Below are 24,183 nucleotides of genomic sequence, written 5' to 3'. Positions count from 1 at the left end.
ATACATGCTGTGAACGTATTTATTCCACAAAATGTGGTTGTTTTCTTTTAAATATTTTCCTGTTTTGTGACGTTTTTGTTTTTTTTGCCAGAGGGTCTGTATCTACTGTTCAGAGGTTAAGTATGGTATAGATTTTGATAACAGAATGTATGCTTTTTCTAAGTAGCTTCAGTAATTAAGCAATAATAAGTGCTTAATATAGGTGTGTGTGTCTTAAGGGCAAAATGTCTCTTCTGAGAACTTGGCGTTTAATCAGGTGTTCATTTAGTAAAACATGCCCTAATATTAGGTGATTAGAGTTTGATCATTGATCTTAATCAATTGTTTACTTGTATAGTAATTAAACTATGAGTGTGCCAATATTTATTAACCATTTCCACAGAAAGAATAAATATATTGTAATAAATGTAGGGGTACAGTTTATGGGGGACCAAGAGTATTACAAACTGTAGTGTCTACAACTTTTGAGCAAAAGTTAGTGATTTCTGCAGCATTTCCAGTTATTGTCTCTTTGTCCACCAATCTGTTTCAGGTTAAGTCATGTGTATCTTACCCATGATAAATATAGACATGTATTGTTGGTGACTTGCTACCTCTACATTATTTTTACATAACTTTGGCAGCTCACAGTTTTATGTAGCCCATTGCTGTCCATCTTTTTCCATAGTGGCCTATGTACCTGTAGGAAGTATCCATGCTATAAAAATGGGTTGTGAGCAACAGATAATTTATGGGCCTCCAGTTAAACAGCACTGAGCTCACAACCAAACTCCTAAAAAGATTTAATAACTACGGTGTTGAATATGATGGCAAAATGTTTTAGCCTAAAATTTGCTCACTACTAATGGAGGTCCTTTTGTCAGTGTATTTTTCTCCCTCTGCTCCAAAATTGAGTGGCTTTAGATTTTATTTATACTGATATCACAGGAGTAGACAAAAATGTTGATACGATGGGTTAAAACAATAATTAACATTTTGTCTTCACGACACATTCATGCATTCTTTTTAGCAAAGACTGGATAATTACAGAACCTAATGCCCATGCATAGGAAATGTGGTCTTTATTTTATTTATTTTAATCTTACGTACTGAAAGGTTATTCACAGATTAGAATCAGTTCAGTTTGGCATATAGGATGCATGATTTACAATATGAGCAGTCTCAAGATTCACATACATACATACATACATACATTTGCTAGAATTAACATTCTGCAATGTATTTATATCTTGGGAGACATGCATTCAGTATCATACTATACACACAAGGTGTAATATGCAGTGTTTGGTAAAACGTGTATTAAGCCCTCAATAGAAAAAATTCCACCCTGTTAAAGAAATCAACAGTTTCATATCTTACAAGATAACCCTGCAGTTTAATGTAAACTTGTATAATATCTGCAGCAATCAAAGTAGGTGGAAGAATCCATTACCTTTATTTAACAGTGGTTTTTCTTTTTTGTTGTTGTGTTTTACAGTTCTTTTCCCTGGTTCAGCCTGAACTATATACCAGGCCCTGCTGAAAATACCACTCAACAGTTTTCTTCTGCAGCTTATCCAGTTTCTCTTAAGTGCCCTGTACATTTTGTATGTTTTATGATGACATGCAGTGTCTTTATGTGCATTCAAGGCAAATTACTGGTATTTAAAAAAAAAAAAATCTCTAGTTTTTTGTTTTCTTTCTTGATTTCTCCATTCTGATTTGGGGGTATGGGCACACGCAGATAAAAAAAACTTTTACCTTAGTTGTTGTTTTTCATTTATTTTATATCTGATACTGATTTAGCTTTTTTTTAATGTAAAGTGTAGTCATATGCCTAATTTACCTCAAATAGCTGCAGCTGATCAGACCAGGCCTGTTTACTGTGGTAATATACTGGGTTGTGGTGTTATGACACATCACAAATTTAAAATGTCTGCTGACAAGGTAAGGAACATGGCATGGTACAACCCGAAAGCAGCAAACAACATGTCTGAAAAAGGCTTATGCAAACAGAAAATATTTTTACAACTACCTTGTAAGATTTTGTGGTAGGTGTTCAAAAGATAGAAAACTGTTCCATCTTATTAACCCCTAAATCAAACTTATTTTTGTCTTGTGTATCTTGATTTTTCTGTGTGCTTTATAGTGAAGCAGCCAACACGAGTCGTTGTTCATAAAACAGCTTTTGAAAGTTGAGAGCACACCCCTGGAGAACCGACTGTGCTTGCTTACGTTTGGTTCATGACTTAAAATTCGAGTACAGGTGATAAAATCTCGGCAGTGTTAACACAAAAAGTAGTGTGTATTGTGCAATTTTTCTACCCTAGATCCATTAACCAAATTGTTGTTAAAAGAATACAAAGGGTTGTCATTTACTGGCTTAGAATTAATGGTTAACTATTTAAAGTACTTGAAGCTGGCAGCCAAATATGCGCTCCCAGCAAGCTTGAATGATAGAGCAGGCTGACCGTGTCTGCAAATTTTTTAATGTAATAAGAGTGCATCTAATGTTTTGTGGTTTTTCTGCAGGAATAATTCCTGATGAAGCCAAAGCCCTGTCATTGGTGGCGCCAGCTAATGCAGTTGCAGGCCTACTGCCTGGAGGAGCGCTTCTTCCCACTCCTAATCCACTCAGTCAGGTATGTTAAAATGAGTTTTTATAGTTTCACAGCTCAAAATACTTTTTTGATTTTTAGCTATTTTTCAGTGCAAAATGGCTAAACATCATAGTTTAACCTTGATACCACCATTAATGTAAATAGCTGGTGGGAAAATGTGTTGTGTAGCAGCACGAAGTTCCCTCACTTGGATGATTATTACATGATGCATGTGTTCTACATGTGCTGTGTTTAAAAATAGCCACTAAGCAGAGATATAGACAAGCCCATTCAAGCATATGGCCCAAGAGCTGGAGTAAGAAAATGAATGCTCATGATATGTGTAGACTTAAGTTATGATGAGCCAAATAACCAAAAAGCCTGTGTCTGGGGAAAATCCGGAATCCCATATCTGTATATATAAACCAAATTTTAAGATAAACATTGATAATACTAATTAATTGATGTTAAAATAAGTTACAGTAGTAGTATAGTAAATGCTAATCATTAAAGAGATCAGAAATTAAACCTTCTTTTACATCTATCATAATATTGTCTTTGCATGCAATCTATAATTTTACAATAAAAGTATTTACAGATGCTTTTGCATTACCCATCTGATCCCCCATGTTCCTCTCTGAGGGGGCTGCCATATTTAAGCTTCAGCAGTCTGTTAGCATTAGAAACTCTGACATGTTGAGAAGGGACAGTGAGGTTTAGGAACTTCAAGTAACGATTACTTACAAAAGCAGCCCTATGAGTGAAAACCGATCAACATTAGCCATAGGTAACTTTTGATGTACATTAATATTTTGAATAATAATTTTTTAGTGTCGGTATCACTTTAAAGGGATTGTGTCAGTTTATCAGAGCACAAGTCACATTACTGGGGGCACCTGGAAAACTGACTTTCTAGCTCCATGTCCAATTTCAAAATTAAATATTAAAAAAAATAGTTTGCTCTTTTAAAAAACTGATTTCAGTTCAGAAGTCTTCTGGAGCAGCACTATTACTGGATGCATTTTGAAAAAAAATGACAGTATCTGCTATTCATAACACAGGGTAGGGATTTTAACAAGTTTTTATCCTGTATACATACATTCCTAGCATTTTTCAGGTATGTATATATTTCTATATCAAAATATTGATGTAATTTTTGTTTTTAATGAACAATCTGTACAATGTTATACTTGTGTGCATTTGATAATTAAGGGACATTTTGTCATTCCTGTGACATTTTATACTTATTTACTCATCACCCCTACGTTGCTTTGAAGGGGTTGTTCACCTTTGGGATAACTTTTAGTAAGATGTAGAGAGTGATATTCTGAGACAATTAGCAATTGGTTTTCATTTTTTATTATTTGTGGTTTTTGATTTATTTAGCAGCTCGCAATTTGCATTTTTAAGCAATCTGGTAGCTAGGATCCAAATTACCCCTATCAACCATGCATTGATTTGAATAAGAGACTGGAATATTTATAGTAGAGGCCTGAATAGAAAGAGGAGTAATAAAAATTAACAATACATTTGTCGCCTTATAGAGCATTTGCTTTTTAGAAGGGGTCAGCAACTCCCATTTGAAAGCTGCAAAGAGTCAGATGAAAAAGGCAAATAATTGTAAAACTATTAAATATAATGAAAAACAATTGAAAAGTTGATTAGAATTGGCCATTCTAGAACATGCTAAAAGTTACATTAAAGGTGAACCACCCCTTAAAGGAGAAATCAACCTGTTCTGAAAAAAAACCCGTACCCCTCCGCCCTATACTCCATACTTACCCCTCGCCGCAGATTCTTCCAGCGAAGTTCCACGCATCCATCTTCTGCATCCTCTGTAAGCTGACTGCAAGATCTGCAATTTCAGTGTAATTCCGCGCATGCTGGCAAACTGCTCCAACTGCGCATGCGCAGAAATACCGATCTCGCAGTCAGCTTGCTGAGGACGCAGAAGATGGATGTGTGGAACTTTACTGGAAGAATCTGCGGCGAGGGGTAAGTATGGAGCATCTCCCTGGGGGGTTAGTTAGCCTGGGGGGAGGAGGGATGGGGGTCTCCCTGGGGTGGGGGGGTACAGGTTAACAGGTTGATTTCTCCTTTAAAGAGAGAACTAGATTCTAGACTTGCAAACGCTAAAAGAAAATAGCTCTGTCGGAAACCAGACTTTTTTGTGACATTGTAGAAACTTAAGCTAACTGATGTTATCAAGGCAGTGTATCCTTTATCCTGGAGGGTATGATTTGTCCCCACTGCTTAATTTCCTCCATTGTGGGTGACAAAACCTCAGAAAAGAAATGAGATGGGAGAATCAATATCCAGACCTGCTGGAAGACCGAAGACTCGCATTGAACTGGCTCTTAAACATACTGCTTGCCATCACCCTAAAAGTATTTTGTTTGATCTTATCTAATGCAACCATTCAGCTTCTCAGTTCCCGTTATGCACATGACTCCTTAAAGCAGTGATCCCCAACCAATAGCTCCCGAGCAACATGTTGGTCTCCAACCCCTTGTATATTGCTCCTAGTGGCCTCAAAGCTGGTGCTTATTGAATTCCTGTCTTGGAGGCAAGTTTTGGTTGCATAAAAACCAGCTGTACTGCCATACAGAGCCTAAATGTAGGTTGACAATCCACATAGGGGCTACTAAATGGCTAATCACAGCCCTTATTTGGCAACCCTGGAACATTTTTCATGCTTGTGTTGCTCCTTAACTCCTTTTACTTCTGAATGTTGCTTACGGGTGCTAAACGTTGGGGATCCCTGCCTTAAAGGAACAGTAACACCAAAAAAATTAGTGTCCTAAAGTAATGACAATATAATCTACTGTTATGCTGCACTGGTAAAACTAGTGCTTACTTCAGAAACTCTGCTATGGTTTATTTAAACAAGCTACTGTGTAGCCGTGGGGCAGCTGTTCAAAGCTGAAAAAAGGAGAAAAGGCACAGCATACACAGCGGATAACAGATAAGCACTGTACTAATCATTGCATTTCACTGATCCTATTGGCTAAATATTGTCAAACGAAGCAGGAGAGGGGAGGCATGTGCAGTAATCTGCTTCCTGTATAGGCAGAATTTGACAGCGATCCCTAGCTGAGAGGCAGGAGAGAGAGCCTTTTAGCAGTAGCAATCCACAGGTTATATGGTCTGTAGCTTCAAAATTATCCATTTAAAATAATAAAGATAAATAAAACCAAATTTTCATCTGACCTGGGCTTTTCAAATTTAGACTATGCTCTGAAGGTAAACCTCCCCTTTTACTTCTCTACAGATTTAAGTAAACTGTTGCCTCGTCTGAAATTAATTGAGAAATGCTAAAATCCATATTTGATTAAAAAAAAAAATAGTTTTGGGACACAGCACAGCATGGATTATTCAAGCTGTTGGGGGGACTGCACAATGAATGGGGGCCTGTATAGCCCTTGCAACCTTTGAAAGTGCTTTTTAGACAATAAAAAAAAATATACCAGATTATAAAAATTATATCACTGTCTGTGTTTGAATTGACTATTTTATCATTATTCAAACTGCTTGATCAGTTTGAATAATGCATCCTGTTATTATCATATCAGCAAGTGTGAGAGAAATATATCAGTATAACCTTATGATGGACATTTTGACTTATTTACCCCATAGATTGGTGCTGTTCCGCTTGCTGCTTTGGGAGCCCCTACACTTGACCCAACTCTTGCAGCTCTTACTCTTCCTGGAGCAAACCTAAATACACAGGTACCATCTGCTTTTTATTTACTAGGTGGGATTATGCAACATTAGCATTTATCGTTTCAAATGAAAGCATCTTAAAATAAATGCAGCCTTTATGTCGAGAGATTTTATATATATATATATATATATATATATATATATATATATATATATATATATATATATATATATATATATTTGTGTGTAGAATGGCGGCACTCACTGGATTTTCAGGCAAAATAAAGAAAAACATTTTATTCAACTCATTAAATAAAAGTTTTTCTTTATTTTGCCTGAAAATCCTGTGAGTGCCCCATTCTTCACCTATACATTTACCCTGCTGGCTCGAGCACCCAGGTACTCTATCCTGTAAATGGTGTGCACCTTTGGGACTGTTGTAGAGCAGATAAACAACCATCTTTTGTCTTTAGTGGGAACACTTTCCCAATCCTCAATATTCCTGTTTCATACTTCATACAAGTGCAGCCTGGTGAAATCTGGTTTCTAGAAATACAGCTACTTTTTGCCTGCTCTTGTATGCCAACATACACCTTTATATGTACACACTTTACATACATACAGAGACTTATCAACTATTTAGTCCCTGCATTTAATACAGTTGTTCATGAAACTTTATTTGTACAGGTGTAATGTTCTAACCTTCTAAGTGTGTATGTGCTTTCTTTTAGTCTCTTGCAGCAGATCAGCTTCTGAAGCTTATGAGCACGGTTGATCCAAAGTAAGTTTCCCTAATTATTAATTTATAGAGTTTCTTTGCAGCCTCTAACATGTTACCCTATGTGGATACAGGCATGCTAACTGTATTTAACAAATTATACTAGGTCTCTGTAAACTTTTTTGAATATTCACCATTAACTGTTCTAAATTCTGAAGTGTCTTTACATTTGTTGTAACATGTTTACATGTGTGAATATCAAATCTGTTAAGGCTGCACAGTCAAGATATTCATTGCTGGGAAATAAGTGTGATCTGGTAGTTGTGTTAATACAAAAACTCTAATATAAAAAATTTTATTTTGCAGGTTAAATCATGTAACAGCAGGGCTTGTGTCTCCAAGCCTGAAATCTGATACCTCCAGTAAAGACATTGAGGAAGCTATGAAGCGGGTCAGAGAGGCGCAGTCCTTGATTTCTGCTGCTATTGAGCCAGGTTGGTTAAATGTTTTTTGCAATTTTTAAAAAAAAAAAAAAAAAAAAAAGATTGTAGGCATAATTTAGACTTCTTTTTGTTTTTTTATTAAATCACATTTCTCTGTCGTCTTTAGGGGGACACAGGGACCGATGGGGTTAAGCTCCATCCTCCAGGAGGCAGGACACTTGAAGTAATTAAAGTGGGCGTGCCAGGTTAGGCTTAACCCCACACACTGTACTCAGACTTCAGTTTTTTAAGTGTCCTGCTACCTGGAGGATGGACATCTCTATCTCTGAGAGAAATCTACGGTCAGTCTGTGACTGACACCAGGGGTGACACCTAAGGCAGGATTACCTGTACTTATATGGTTAGCCCCCTACGCGAGGACATCCACCGGGGTCATAACTCTAGCCTGTGGGCTATACAGACCACCCAGACGTATGCCTGTTCTAATTCTAGCGCAGAGGGTCTGGCCGGTGTGAGGGGGGGGTAAGTGACTACATATATGTTATATATTGTATGTTCACTATGTCTGCTGATTCTGCATGACTTTGTCTCCGGTGACCCCCTTCACCCCCAACAACCCCCCCCCCCGCTCACCCGCCCGCCCGTCCGTCGCCTCACTGACTAGCCTACCTTACTCTCCCTTAGTAGTGTGGGTGGAGGAAGATAGGAGGAACCCAGCGAGGGAACGTCTAGCGTTCCAGCGCTGCTCAAATGGCGGCTGTCTGCTTCTTCGGCGGGCTGTATTACAGCACGCGCCGAGTGGAACGCATGATGCGTTCCAGCGGCCATTTTGGGTTTTCCTCGGCGGGCTGTTACACGCGCGCGCCGAGTGGAACGCATGTGCGTTCCAGCGGCCATTTTGGGTCTTTTCCCGCGGCTCAGCAGCGCTACACAGCACAGCTCTTGTCTGGTGACGGCACAGGTTGGCTACCCCACACCCTCTACATAGGATGGCAGAAGGTAGGCCAGGGGGGCTATTCAGCAGGGCGGGGGGACGAGTCCCCACAGCACAGGTGAATTTTTTTGTGTGTGCTAAGTGTCAACAAAAATTTCAGGGGCACAGGGTGAGTCGCTTTGCAGAACTTGCACCATGGGGCAGGGGGCAGCTATGGTCTCTGGGGCTCTACCAGAAACACAAGCTGAAGATACAGTGCAAGGCACTTCTCAGGAATTATCTCATGGGCCAGCAACAGACACACTCCCTCCATTATGGGCAGTACAGTTGTCACAGTCACTGGCTTCTCTTCAGGGATTGCCAGCCATTGCTGATAATCTAGGAAAGGCGCTAGCTAAATTTCACCACAAATCCGGTGGTAAACGCAAACGTCCTGATGACGAAAAAGCGGATTCTGTTACTCACAATTTTTCTGAGGATTCCTCTATTGAACAGGGTTCTTCCCAGTCAGAGGGAGAAATACCGGCATCTATTGCTTCTTCTGATGATGAGCAAGAAGAACAAGATGAAGCAAGGGAAAAGGATAGCCTTCATGATGTTGAGGGCATTATTAAAGGGGTACTCGATGTACTTAACATTTCACCGAAGTCTAAAACAGGGGAGACAAAATCTCTTTTCAAACGACAGCATAAATCTACAGTCTGTTTTCCTGAACATGATCAGTTACTAGGGATCATTCAAGAGGAGTGGGACGCTCCTGAAAGGAAGTTTCAAGCTACTAAGAAATTCACAAAGTCCTATCCCTTCTCTAAAGAGCTCATTGATAAGTGGTCTAACCCCCCGGTGGTCGACGCACCAGTGTCAAGACTTTCTAAATCTACCACGCTGCCAGTCACTGACGCAGCGGCATTCAAGGATCCATCTGACAAAAGACTAGAAGGTTTTTTAAGGGAAATATATTCCTCAGCAGGATCTACACTGCGGCCCTGTTTGGCTTTAGCATGGGTCTCAAGAGCCATTCAGGCTTGGTCCGAGTCACTCGTCAAGGACATTCAGGGTGGTGTTCCCCGAACTGATCTTCTGTCCTCTGCACAAGCAATTGCGGAAGCATCAAGCTATCTTTGTGATACTTCCTTGGATGCCTCACAGCTTACTTCACGTACTTCGGCTCTGTCAATAGCAGCACGCAGAACGCTTTGGCTGAAGAATTGGTCAGCGGACATTAGTTCCAAGAAGTCCTTAACTTCTCTTCCGTACAAGGGCCAACGATTATTTGGCGAGGAACTCGAGAAGATTATCTCACAAGCGACAGGTGGTAAGAGCACCTTCCTTCCACAAGCCAGAAGTAGAGCATCATCAGCCAACAGACGGGGAAAATTTTTTCGTGGCCAGAGTGGCCGGTTCGCGCGGCGGGGTAGTCCGCCACAAAGATCCCACTTTCGTTCCAAAACCAACGACAAGAACCGCCCCCCGTGGAAGAGTAATCGACCTCACAACAAACCATCAGCTGATAAGCCCACGTCGGCATGACGGGGCAATCCCTCCGGAATCGTTGGAACAGATCGGCGGAAAATTACTACGATTCCGGGAGGAATGGATCCGTCACTCTTCAGATGCCTGGGTCAAGGAGATCGTCTCTGGGGGCTACCATCTCGACCTGGCGGCACAGCCTCCCAGGAGATTCATTATGTCCAGGGTACCTTCCAATCCCTTAAAACAAAGACCTTTTCTGGAGTGCATAGACAAGATGGAGAGATCGGGGGTTATCACACCAGTACCTCAGCCGGAGAGATTCTCCGGGTTCTACTCCAACCTTTTTACAGTCCCAAAGAAGGACGGCACGGTCAGACCTGTTCTCGACCTCAAGCGACTGAACAAGTACATCCGTTCTGTGCGCTTCAAAATGGAGACTTTGAGATCAGTAATTCGGGGCATGGAACAGGGTCAACTAATGATGTCCCTGGACATAAGGGATGCCTACCTCCATGTTCCCATTTGGCCTCCTCATCATCGCTACCTCCGCTTTGCATTTCAAAACAGACATTACCAATTTGTGGCACTACCGTTTGGCCTGTCCTCGGCCCCGCGGGTCTTCACCAAACTAATGGCAGTGTCGGCAGCCACCCTGAGACTGCAAGGGATTTCGGTGACACCTTATCTCGACGACCTACTTATCAAAGCCCGGTCAGTAGAGAAGGCCAGGGTGGATCTCCAAAGGGCGATTTCACTTCTCCAGAGCTTCGGCTGGACCATCAATTGGTCCAAATCCAATATGACTCCGAGCCATCACATGACCTTTCTCGGGCTGGAATTCAACACCCTCACGCAGACCGTGAGTCTACCTCTGGTCAAACAGAACAGAATCAGGGGTCAGGTACAGTCTCTGATAGACAGCCCGGTATCCACAGTACACAGAGCAATGCAAGTCCTCGGATCGATGGTATCAGCCATCGAGGCTGTCCCCTTCGCACAGATACATCTTCGTCCTCTTCAGTCCAGCATTCTTGCCACCTGGAAGGGGGGATCGTTGAACCAACCTGTCCGGTTATCTCCGGCGACGAAAGAAGCTCTACGGTGGTGGCTGTCCCCCGAGAACCTAGCAGTAGGACAATCTTGGGCGACGCCAGATTGGAGGGTGATGGCCACGGATGCCAGCCTTCAGGGCTGGGGAGCAACTTGGGAGAACCACTCTGCGCAGGGCCGCTGGTCTCCCGCGGAGTCCAGACTTCCTATCAACATTCTGGAACTCAGGGCAGTGAAGTTGGCACTCAGTCAGTGGAGTCACCTCCTTCGGCTACAGTCAGTTCGCATCCAAAGCGACAACGTCACCACGGTGGCCTACATCAACAGACAGGGAGGGACTCGGAGCCAAAAAGCTCTGGCAGAAGCCAGAGAGATTCTGCAGTGGGCAGAGCAGAACTCTGTCAGACTATCAGCCATTCACATACCAGGCGTGGCCAATACAAAGGCGGACTTCCTCAGTCGAAATCAACTCGATCCCGGGGAGTGGGAGCTTCACCCGGAGGCTTTCGATCAACTAGTGTCAATCTGGGGAAGACCAAGCATAGATCTCATGGCGTCGAGGCGAAATCGAAAAGTCTCAACCTTCTTTGCACGATACCGAGACCCTCTAGCGGCAGGGGTAGATGCCATGACACAACACTGGCAGTTCAAGCTGGCTTATGTCTTCCCTCCACTTCCAATGCTCCCTCGGGTGCTCAAGAAGCTCAAGCAGTCCAGAGCCACAGTAATCGTAGTAGCTCCCTTCTGGCCGCGAAGAACCTGGTTCTCCGATCTTCAAGAACTGTCCGTGGCTCCACCGGTCCGGCTGGACGGCAGGCCAGACCTTCTGCAGCAAGGGCCCATAGCTCATCACAATCCCGGTCTGTTTGCTTTGACGGGCTGGCTGTTGAAGCATCCATCTGGCGAAATCAGGGATTGACGGAAGAGGTTATTGCTACTATGCTCAAAGCTCGAAAACCATCGTCTTCCAAGTCGTACCATAGAGTTTGGCACTCCTACCTCGAGTGGTGCAATGAGTCAGAATTTTCGTTCATGGAGCCCTGTATCCCTCGAATCTTGTCCTTTCTTCAGCGGGGCCTCCAATTAGGGCTTAAACTCAGCTCCCTCAAGGTGCAAGTTTCTGCCCTTTCTATCCTATTTCAAAAGCGCCTAGCTACTGAGGAGACGATTCGCACCTTTCTACAGGGAGTCGCTCACGTGGCACCCCCATTCCGACCGCCTACAGCTGGATGGGATCTCAATCTGGTGCTGGAAGCCTTACTTGATCCTCCCTTTGAACCCCTGGGTTCAATTTCCGATGCATGGATGACGTGGAAAGTGGTCTTTCTGATGGCAATATCCTCTACTAGACGAGTATCTGAACTTAGCGCTCTGTCTTGCGACTCTCCATATCTCATCTTTCACAAAGACAAGGCTGTTCTACGCACACTTCCACATTTCCTGCCGAAAGTTGTTTCGGAGTTCCATCTGAATCAGGAGATTATCGTTCCTTCCCTCTGTCCGGAACCTAAGAACGATAAGGAACGCAGGATCCACAGCCTTGACGTAGTCAGAGCTCTTCGCTGGTACGTTGAACGGTCAAAAGCCTTCAGAACTTCAAGGTCTTTGTTTGTGATTCCTTCTGGACCTCGAAGAGGACAGGCGGCTTCTAAGACTTCTCTTGCTCGTTGGATTAGAGAAACTATCAAGCAAGCATATACTACAAAGGGAAGAGCACCGCCTGAAGGTATCCGGGCTCATTCCACTAGATCGGTAGGTGCCTCTTGGGCTTGGCGTAACTCTGCTTCCTTGGAGCAGATCTGCAAGGCGGCTACCTGGTCATCCGTTAACACATTTACCAAGTTTTACAAAGTTGACACCTTTTCCTCGGCCGAGGCTTCTCTCGGGCGTAAGGTGTTGCAAGCAGTTATTAAGTAATTCTGCAGTTTCGGTCTATGCTCGTACCCACCCTGCTGTTCGGGACTGCTTTGATAAGTCCCCATCGGTCCCTGTGTCCCCCTAAAGACGACAGAGAAAACAGGATTTTTGTACTCACCGTTAAATCTGTTTCTCTGTAGTCGAAAGGGGGACACAGGGCTTCCCGCCCAGTGACGAGCTACAGACCATATTTGGTTTTCTGAATAGGTTCCTTGGTTTACTAGTTCTGCCTTATAAGTTTAGTAATTCTAGTAGCAGCTTTGGAACAAACTGAAGTCTGAGTACAGTGTGTGGGGTTAAGCCTAACCTGGCACGCCCACTTTAATTACTTCAAGTGTCCTGCCTCCTGGAGGATGGAGCTTAACCCCATCGGTCCCTGTGTCCCCCTTTCGACTACAGAGAAACAGATTTAACGGTGAGTACAAAAATCCTGTTTTATCTAGAAACTTGTGCCTTTGGGATTAAATTCCAATATGCATATAAAGGTGTTAATCCAAGTATCTGAATATTTTTGCTTTCAATGCTAGATGAGGATATTAGCGACTTGCAAAGTACAACCATAAACGGCTGTAGGGGTAGTAATTGCGCCTTGTCATAAGCGATATACATAATTTTAGAATACATTGTGGAAGTAAGAACATGCTGCTCAACACTGAAGTATTGGTTTGACATGCAAAACAAAATTTGTTAAAGAAGAATTCAACCCCTTATTAAAAAATATCCTAGCCCCCTACCCTACTTAGACCCCCCTCCCTCCTAGCCCAGCTGCTACCCCTAACCTTTTACGTACCCCTCGGTGCAGAGTCCGTCCAGCTGAGTTCACGGGCGCCATCTTCTCTTCGGTAAACTTCGTGAAGTAAGTGGAGTATCAGCGCATGCGCAGTTGGAGCAGTCTGCTGGTCCCGAAAAACTGCGCGTGCACCGAATGTCGCGTAAATTGCTGAAGCGCCAGAAGAAGATTACAGAAGTCACATGAACCTGGGGCAGCTGGTAAATTGACAAAATGTCTAGCCCCATGTCAGATTTCAAAATTGAATATAAAGAAATCTGTTTGCTCTTTTGAGAAATGGATTTCAGTGCAGAATTCTACTGGAGTAGCACTATTAACTGATGCGTTTAAAAAAAACATGTTTTCCGATGACAGGATCCCTTTAAGGTTTGTTAAAGCATTTCTGGTGACTCTTGGTAGACCCCACTAAAGGCTAGTAACATTTTTTCAACATTCTAAATACCAGCTCAACATCATTCCTATAAGGATGATGGCACTGGGAGATTTGTCGGCCGCGGGTAAAACTTTGCTACCATGGGCAATAAGTTTCCTGAAAATGCTTTCCTTTTGTCGATTAAAGATACGCCAGTGGCAACACATACGCATCACTTTATTTTTCTAAGTTACCTGAAGTTCCTTCGTGAGGCAGCTGTAGATTAAATTTGGAAAAAGAGCTGCATATATTTTCCTACTTGACGTTTTTGGTTGATTTGTTGGCCATATTAGTACAGTTTTAACTGTGGGCAACAACCTCCCCTTCTGCCATCACCTGAACACTAAATAGCCAACTTTAAAATGGAGCTTTATCTGGTAGATTTTGAGTTTTAAATGGACTACATCATTTCCATAAAGGAGTTTGATTCACATAGGGTTTAGCGCCATTTTTGTTCTTTTTGGGGTTTTTTTTAGCACACTAGTCTGAATTCTGAAGGGTCTTCTGGAGTAGTGCTTTCCAAAGTAGTAGTACATAATAAATGTGTGTATGTGTGTACACTACTACTTTTCGTTAAAAACTTTATTTATTCACAGCAAATCATTTATTAGTAGGTGTAGTAGAGTAATGGAAAAGCAACAGTCATGACCTGCATGCTGTTGTCTGTGTAACTGAATCATTGATTGAGGGGTGTTCAAAATGATAGTGTGTTCCAAATAGCAGTGTGAAAGAAAATGGAAATGTAATTTTAGCTATTCTTCTATCCATTCGAATGGTAAAGACTCAGCCAATGATCAGCTCCAAGAAGATCAAAGAAGGTGTAAAGTTACCAGTGAGTATTGTTACAATTAGAAGACGCCTATGTGAAGTCGAGCTATCGGTAAGAAGCCCCCGCAAAGTACCATTGTTGAAAAAAAGACTTGTGCCGAAGAGATTACAATTTGCCAAAGAACATGTTGACTGGCCTAAAGAGAAATGGCGCAACATTTTGTGGACTGATGAATGCGAGATTGTTCTTTTTGGGTCTAGGGGCCAAAGACAGGTGACCCCCCATACACTGAATTCAAGCCACAGTACAGTGTGAAGACAGTAAAGCACGGTGGCACAAGCATCATGATATGGGAATGTTTCTCATACTATGGTGTTGGGCCTATTTATCACATATCGGGGATCATGGATCAGTTTCAATTCATCAAAATACTTGATGTTGCCTTATGCCAAAGAGGAAATGCCCTTTAAATGGGTGTTTCAACAAGACAACGACCCTGAACACACCAGTAAACAAGCAACATCTTGGTTCCAGACCAACAATATTGACGTTGGACCGTAATCCAATAGAACACTTGTGGGATGATACGAAAAATGTTGTTAGTGATGCAAAACCAAGAAATGCAGAAGAATTGTGGACTGTAACAGGTGTAAGAAGTTGGTCGACTCCATGCAACACAGATGTGCAGCAGACAACTAAATATTAGTTCCGTGATTCAAAGCAAAATCTTGAAATATTTTTCAGTTTACACAGTGAATGTTTGAGTTTGTAAAGAAGAATGTAGCCATTGATATTTTTGGACAGCCTAATATTCCCTTTTCTTCAGTTTTTATTAAGGAATAACACAGATTTGATGTTTCTTCATGTTTTGATTTGGAATAGAATGTGTAGTGTTCCCAATGCATTTGCATGTATGGAAATAAAAGCTATTATTAGGAACTTTATTACATACTACATCAAGTGTTTTTTTTTTTTTTTTTTGTTCCAGATAAAAAGGATGAGAAAAGCAAGAAGCATTCAAGATCACGATCCCACTCTAGACGTAGGAGAACACCATCATCTTCCAGACACAGGTGTGATATTCAAACTAACTATAGTTTAAAATACATTCTGTTTTACTTCTTTAGGCAATTCCCTTAAATGTATAATAAATATATATTCTATAGATCGATAGAGATACTGTAATATTGATTAGTGCAGCACTCCGCTTCTATATTAGCCTCGGGTGCACAATAAAAATTCCATGGTATACTAAATAAGACCAACAACACAGATTTCTTGTGATAGAAAAGTGTGTGTGTGTGTGTGTTGTATGAATGTAATCTTTCTCTAGACATGCTGTATAACAGATTAATGTGGATATAATTTTAGACTTGCATAATATCTTACATTCCATTGAATTAATTTTATTTTTAAATACGGATAGACGTTCCAGAAGTAGATCAAGGAGGAGGTCACACTCAAAGTCTCGAAGTAGACGACGGTCCAAGAGCCCCAGGAGGAGAAGGTCTCGTTCAAGAGAGAGGAGCCGGCGTTCTAGAAGCACATCTAAACCCAGGTCTTTGAGGATTTTTTTTTTTTTTTTTTTTACCTTCTCAAATGGAGACTATTTTGGGATTTGTTTGAATCCCACATTTTTCTGGATGAGTAGAGAAACCTCTTCAAGGGAAAAAAATACAGTCCAGTTGATATGAATTTACAACTATAATAAGTAATATTATCTATTATCATGACCTGGATGAAGGAGATCCTTCACAGACAGATTCAGCAAAACTAATCTAAACACCACTTTGCATAGTAAAAGGACTGGACACATAGCAAGCATGAAAAATATTTGTGTGACTATAAGTCATGCAACTTTCAATCAAGGATTCAGAATTGATTTGACCAGGCGCTTGGACTAGACTGAATCATGCTGAGAAAGGCTCTGATTCATTCAAGTCCTTAACTGAACCTGGGATTCTGTGCATCCCTACTTAAAACAGGTTCTCTTTCTGTTTAACTTAAGTTCATTTTATATTTTTCTATGTTTCTAACATACTAGTTTCCCCATAGTAACTCTGTTACTTGTTTTCAGAGAGAAAAAAAGAGAAGATAAAGAAAAAAAGCGTTCTAAAACCCCACCTAAAAGCTACAGCACATCCAGGCGATCTAGAAGCACAAGCAGGTACAGACTGATTTGCATTAAACATTTAGCTATTGTAAAAGTATTTTCATTTAATTTACTAATCATTATTGCCACGAACAAGATTGCTTTATAATCTTGCAACTCCTAATATTTGTTGCTGATCTATCATGAACCAACCATTCTATGCAGAAACATAAGCTTGTCTCTTACTACTGGAGTCAGGACTGGTTGAAATGTTTAAAAACTACCATTGGTTCCATTATGTTTGGTTGGTACAAGGATATCTAGAATTGTTTTTCTTTAGTCTTATATATTTTCTAGTTTAGAAAATAACAAAGTATTGCTTTCTACTTCAAAGAGATAAGAGGCGTAGGAAGAGCCGCAGTGGATCGCGGTCTCCCAAAAAACTAAGATCGCCAAAGAGGAAGCCTTCTCGATCACCATCTCCTCGAAGGTATTCATATTAAGATTATTGGAATTTATATACATTAATATTTATGAAATTCCTCATGGCAGACATACAAGATCTTTCGTGTACTTTCATAGTACAGGTATGGCATCCGGAAACCTATTATCCAGAAAGCTCTGAACCACTGGAAAGGCCATCTCCCATAGACTCCATTATAATCAAATAATCCACATTTTTTAAAATGTATTCCTTCTTCTCTATAATAATAAAGCAGTACCTTGTACTTGATCCAAGCAAAGATATAAATAATCCTTATTGGATTATTTTAATGTTTACATAAATTTATAGTAAACTGTTAGCCAGAAAACCCCAGGTCCAAAGCATTCTGCATAACCCGTCCCATACCTGTATTCCATGTTCCACATGATAGACCACTGGTCACAAATAAATGCTTAGATTTGTTAGTCTGTATGCCTCATGACTAGAACCATGCAAGTTTTATTTCTAACACAAGCTAGTGTATGTGCTATGTATAAAGCAGTGGCTCATCATGGAATAGCATTATATTTATCCGTAGTCAGAGTACAAAAGCTTTGCTAGTCTTCATCTTCGGCTGTCCCAAAAGAGTGTGCTAGCTACCTTCTTCCATGTAAGAACTGAAAGCTAACAACTGCTGTTGTGTTCATCCAAAATCTGATAGCAAATATAAGTGACTAATTGTTTGAGCACTCTCTTTATGAAAAACAGCACTAGCAATCTTCTTTTGTTGTTTTTTGCTCCATTGTTTCTGGGGTCATTGACTAGCAAACAAGCAGCAACAGAATTAGACTGAAATATGAATGAAAACCTCGATAGGGTTGGGGTGGAGGTTTGCTTTGGCAATCTTGGGTTAATCTCGGCCCTTATGGACAATGTGTATTTTTTTTTTATTGTTTTATAGCACATGAAACATAAAACAAAAACACATGGAGTTATGTTAGAGTATTTAAACAATAAACATTTAATCGACATTTACTAATTTAGTTGGTGTGCCTGTCCTCTTGATCTCTGAATAAGCATCTGTTCACCTAGCGTTATCTGCACCAGAGTCAGTATAAAACCTTTGGGTTCTTGGCATATGTATTGTAGATGTTCTAGGTTAGAGAACCTTGCCCCCCAGCCCTGCTTTCCACCATGGACTCCAGATTTTTTTCAAACCTTTTTATCGAAACGTGTATTTTTAATTCCAGGCATAAAAAAGAAAAGAAGAAAGACAAGGATCGGGAGAGGAATCGTGATGAAAGAGAGAGATCAACTAGTAAGAAAAAGAAGAGTAAAGATAAAGAGAAGGAGCGTGAGAGGAGATCTGAAAGCGAGAAAGATATGAAAGTAGGTTTTAAAATTAGAAATGTTTAAAGGGCACCTATCACAGCAAAAATTAAACGCATACCCTATTAACAATCTGACCAGTACAACCTAAACACGTTTTTTAAAACTACATATAGTTTTTTGAAAAAAATAAGCAGTTTATAAAAAATCCCTTACTTTGTCCAATGAGTTCTTTCACTGAGTCCATACTGTGACTATAACATGCAAATGAGCTCACAAGCATGCTCAGATTGTAGCACTGCCCTGAGTATTCTACCCAGAATACCCAGCTTTAGTAAATTCCTCCACTGGAAGTATCACGAGATTTCCCTTTTTTTTTGTCCCCTGTTGGTGATTTCATTATGCACACACTAACTTCCAGCAGGTGACAGCACCACTGAACAGCAGCTAACACAGAAGTCTGGCTGGTTTGGAAATAGAAGGGTTGCTAGGCAACCAAGGAATTTCAACTGAGCATGTGCGAGATTTCAGAGCTGCAGTTGGCTGGGAAGCTATAGGTAGGAGGAGCCAGTGAAATCCAAGAAGCCTGCCTCAGCTAGAACTGCAGTGGAGATAGGGGAGATTTTGCAGAAGGTATAGTGAGCTGATCATTAAACAAACAATTCTAAGGGCAAGGCCAGACATGGTGTTTTTAGGTTGCGTTTTTAAAAAAGCTGATTCGGGCGTAAATACGCCACTGATACCACACGCGACTGTCAACATGCGTTTTTCAGCGCGTAGGTTTCTTTTCCCAACATGCACTTTTCATTGTTCTCGTTCCCCATAATTCGACTGGCTGGAAACAGAAAAGCTATTTAGAAATAGAAAAACTATTTACATGCAAAATGGAGCAGGAATGATCGTCAATACACAATGTAATTACGTCACCAGCAGTAAAAATGTATATGCATCATTTATCTCGCGATAATTTGGACGCCATATTTAAAATACGCTGCGTATTTACGTAAAGTGTGGTTTCAAACTTGCAGATCCCATAGAGTCTATTGATTTGGTAGTTTCTTATTGGCTTCTGCTAAAAAACACCAATACTGGCGTCCCGTGGCGGATTTCAGCTTGCAAGCGCCCTGTGAGAATTACCATAGTGCGTTTTCCATTAGTTTCAGTGGTAGTGTAGTTTATGCATATTTATGCCAGACTGGGCTATTTTAAAAACGCCACGTCTGGCCTTGCCCTAACTGTTTTAAAAATCAGATTTTTTGAACTTTCACATAGTGCCTTTACTTAGTAAATGATTTTAGTTATGAATGGTGCCCTTTAAGTAGATCAGGCTGTAAATCAGACGGTTTACCTCTTTTTTTTGTTTTCTGTCTGCACAGCAGGTAAAACGCGACTACGATGAAGAGGAACAAGGATATGACAGCGAGAAAGAAAAACGGGAAGAATACATGATCCCAGAAGCAAGCCCACCAGCAGAAGAACCTGAAAGGCCAATCGCAGATTCAGGAAAAGACTCAAAAATTAACGGGGATGACCATCATGAGGAGGATATGGATATGAGTGATGACTGATCATCTTAACTGTAAATGTTAGTGAAAATGTGAGGTGGTGATATTCCTATGTATATCTTTTGATTTTCTATTTAAAATATTTCTCATCATTTTGTCGTATATAAAACTGAGCTCTAAGTGTATGTACCCAACCTGACACATTAACGTCCTGGCTGATAAGTTTGTTGAAGTGGATAACAAGTCCCTGTATGGTCAAACTGGATTGTTGTTGGCAAACAGTTCGTTCTGGTGTGATGTGACGTTTCAAACATGCTGCATGCGTCTACACCTCGCATGGGTTATATCTGGTGCGTATAGATATGTACAATCTGATTCATTGAATAAATGTTCTATATAGAAAATGAACGGAGTCCATGTCAGTGTGGCATTAACATCATAGATGTAAAACAAATGAATTGGAAGATGCACATTCACATCCTTCTGGTGGAAGTAGATTATTAGCCCTCACAACTGAATATTTTGTGACTTTTGTTTTGCTTAAAGAGGCTTCAATTAAAATGTACTAACCCTTTTCTGAAGGCTGTGATCAAGCATTTTTTTTTGGATGTCCAGTGATAAAAATGCCATATTCAATATTAGAAATTCCCACGGTTTTGGTAACATAGAATGTTTTTACACTCTGTTCTGCCTCCCCCCCCCCCATCTGTAACTTAAAGGGATACGGTCATTGGAAAACATGTTTTTTTCAAAACGCATCAGTTAATAGTGCTGCTCCAGAATTCTGCACTGAAGTCCAAAAAGATTTTGTTATATATTTAATTTCGAAATCTGACATGGGGTTAGACATATTGTCCGTTTCCCAGCTGCCATCTGCCCCCAAGGCTCTGATAAACTTCAGTAACTCTTTACTGCTGTACTGCAAGTTGGAGTGATATCAACCCCCTTCCCCCCCAACAAAAGAACAATGGGAAGGTAATGAGATAGCAGCTCCCTAACACAAGATAACAGCTGCCTGGTAGATCTACGAACAGCACTCAATAGTAAAAGCCAAGTCCCACTGAGACACATTCAGTTACATTAAGTATGAGAAATAACAGAAAGTAGCTCCATCCTAAAGTTCAGGCCCAAGTCACATGACTGGGGGCAGCTGGGAAACTGACAAAATGTCTAGCCCCATGTCAGATTTCAAAATTGAATATAAAAAAAATCTGTTTGCTCTTTTGAGAATTGGATTTCAGTGCAGAATTCTGCTGGAGTAGCACTATTGACTGATGTGTTTTAAAAAAAAAAAAAACGTTTTCCCATGACAGTATCCCTTTAAACAGGCCATGCATTTTTAATTTGATGCTTATATGCTATGGTAGCAGTTTTGATTTGTCCGCTATCAGTGTGGCAGCTATCTGATAGTGTCTGTATGCTGTTGTTTTTTTTGTCTCAGAATCTTGAACGCTTCAGTTTCCCTAATGCAATTGTAGGTTGCAGCCCGTGCCATGTTCATGTACAGTTCCTGAAATTTTGTTTTACAAAAAAAACTTTGATAATAAAATTTTTAAAAATATATTGTGAAAACTGTTTTTTTATAGATAACAAATGAAGTGCATGTCATTGCCATGTCTTTTCAGGTAGGATATTTAGCTATTCTCTTAGTTCCCCTTTAAACAGTGCTTATATCTTGAAAATATGAAAACGATGGAGACGTGTAACTCGCTCATCATTTTCCTGCTCTGTATTTTATCTTTGAGTAGTGAGTGCCACCGATTCCCTCTAGTAACTTCCTACCCCAAAACAGCATGAACAGAGGAGGGATTACAATAGATGTGTCCGTAGCCCCCCATTGCTTTCTTTCCTAACTATTGGATTCAAAGTTTTAGTTTAGGAACAGCAAACTGCACACGTCTGCAACATTTCATGAAGATGCTCCCCAGCACATTGATAAAAGCACTAGTCCCAAAAGTGACAATTAAAGGGCTGGTTCACCTTTAAGTTAACGTTTAGTATGTTATAGAATTGCCAATTCTAAGCATCCGTCTTCATTTTTTATTTATAGTTTTTTAATTATTTGCCGCCGCCTTCTCGTTCCAGCTTTCAAATGGGGGTCATTGACCATCTAATAACAAATGCTCTGTAAGGCTACACATTTATGGTTATTGCTTTTATTTGTTAATTATCTATTACTTATTCTCTCCTATTCATATTCCAGTCTCTTATTCAAATCAATGCATGGTTGCTAGGGTCATTTGAACCCTAGCAACCACATTGCTAAAAGTGCAGTATAGAGATGCTAAATAACTCAAAAACCACAAATCAGTGGCGTAACGAGGAGGAAGCAGACCCTGCAGCTGCAGGGAGCCCAGGAGATATACCCGATTTATATACGATTTGACTATTATTACCGCTGCTTTAAGTGCAATGTTTTTATTTACGGTAACTCATAACGGAGAGTTAAAGTTCCTGAAACAGCTCACCGTACACATTCCTGAATAGGCACTTACGCCAGCACTTTTCCAATGACAGTTGCCTAAAAAAAAAAAAAACTATACCGATGACATATATTCTGTACGTACAGTTTTATTACACACAAAATTCTTTGTGCATTCCATGATTTGTGCCCTGGCCACACAATTTGTCCGCGCAGACAAGCACACCGCTTACAGGGAACATTAGATCTTCTTTGATCTTCCTGGAGCTGATCATTGGAGTCTTTGCCATTTTGGCTACTCTTCTATCCATTTGAATGGCAGTTTTCCATTTTCTCCCACATCTTTCAGGTTTTATTGTCATTTTACAGCATTCAAGATCATTTCAACTGAACAGCCTATCATTGTCTGCACGTTATATGTTTTCCCCTCTCCAATCAACTTATTAATCAAAGTACGCTGTTCTTCTAAACAATGTCTGGAACGACCCATTTTACTCAGATATTCAACGAGAAATGCACTATAACCAGCATGCACAACATTTGCTGCCTTTCTTCTTCAAAGGGCTTGTTAAACACTTCAACCTCTGAGTCGGTCCAATTTAACGCATCCCAAAATGGTGATTATACAAAATAGCGATTAATCCGCTAAATTCTCAGACACTTTTTTTTTTAAACCTAATCAGAGCTACAGTGCAAGTTGTAAATGACTTTTGCTTGTGATTGAAGTATCACAACCCGAAAATGAGTTAGTAGAGTAAGTAACTGGTTTAAACGAGTACTTCACTTTAGTTAACTTTTAGTATAAAGAAATATAGAATTAGAAGGGGCAAACCCAGTAAAGAGGCTTGAAGTGTAAATCCAAAGGAGGCTCCCCATGAGGGTCTCCAGAGTAACACAAATAAAGAATCAAGTGAAGGATTGCACACTGATTAAAAATTAAAAGTATTTATTACAGAAAACTTATTAAAAAATAAAATATCATTAGCCCAACGCGTTTTGACCAAAAGTGGTCTTCCTCAATGGAAATTAAATCAAAAATGAAAAAGAAAAAGCATTTTTAGTAATGCAGAGTTTTTTTTTTTTTTATTCAGCAGCTCTCCAGCTTGCCGTTTCAGCAATCTGGTTGTTAGGGTCCAAATTACCCTAGCAACCATGCATTGATTTGAATAAGAGACTGGAATATGAATATAGGAGGCCTTGAATAGGAAGACAAGTATTTGCTTTTAGATGGGGTCAGTGATCCCCATTTGAAAGAAGGTAAAGAAAATAATACAATAAAAATAAATAAAAGAAAATTTGAAGGTCAATTGTACAATTGCTTAGAATCTGCCATTCTATAACATACTAAAGTTAACTTTAAGGTGAACCACCCCTTTAACAGTATATAGATGGACTAGCTAGTGCCATTCACTGGGGGGCTTGACCAAGACATTGAGTAACAGAATTTAAAAGGACAGCTTGCAACGATGAGTGAAGCCGACAGTCTGGAGGCAGATAGTTTGCTCAAATGAGCAGCAAGTGGTGGGAGAGAATGGGGCAGTTGAGCTGAAAGGGAAAACAGGCTTGCTATTGATTCTAAGGACAGTAGTGGATGGGCAGGTTCCAAATTGAGTATATAGGTAAACTGTAGGTCACCGATAAAAGTTCCTCTGTTGGTTATCCC

The 24,183-nt window shown here is 40.5% G+C and overlaps 1 protein-coding gene across 1 annotated transcript in view; it reads left to right on the top strand.

The window, feature by feature from the left end:
- srsf11.S (serine/arginine-rich splicing factor 11 S homeolog) overlaps positions 1-21,659 on the top strand; it is a 28,586-nt gene extending 6,927 nt beyond the window's left edge. The window contains 10 exon segments of the mRNA NM_001096477.1: positions 2,512-2,621; positions 6,216-6,308; positions 6,974-7,023; positions 7,327-7,454; positions 15,737-15,821; positions 16,175-16,306; positions 16,826-16,915; positions 17,235-17,330; positions 18,515-18,653; positions 19,970-21,659. Of these exon segments, the coding sequence (NP_001089946.1) occupies positions 2,512-2,621; positions 6,216-6,308; positions 6,974-7,023; positions 7,327-7,454; positions 15,737-15,821; positions 16,175-16,306; positions 16,826-16,915; positions 17,235-17,330; positions 18,515-18,653; positions 19,970-20,161 (1,115 nt within the window). The 3' untranslated portion in view covers positions 20,162-21,659.
- The last annotated feature ends 2,524 nt before the right edge of the window (positions 21,660-24,183 follow it).

This window comes from Xenopus laevis, chromosome 4S (assembly GCF_017654675.1).
Source record: "Xenopus laevis strain J_2021 chromosome 4S, Xenopus_laevis_v10.1, whole genome shotgun sequence".
Lineage (NCBI taxonomy): Eukaryota > Metazoa > Chordata > Amphibia > Anura > Pipidae > Xenopus > Xenopus laevis.
This window is presented reverse-complemented; position numbering and strand designations above follow the sequence as displayed.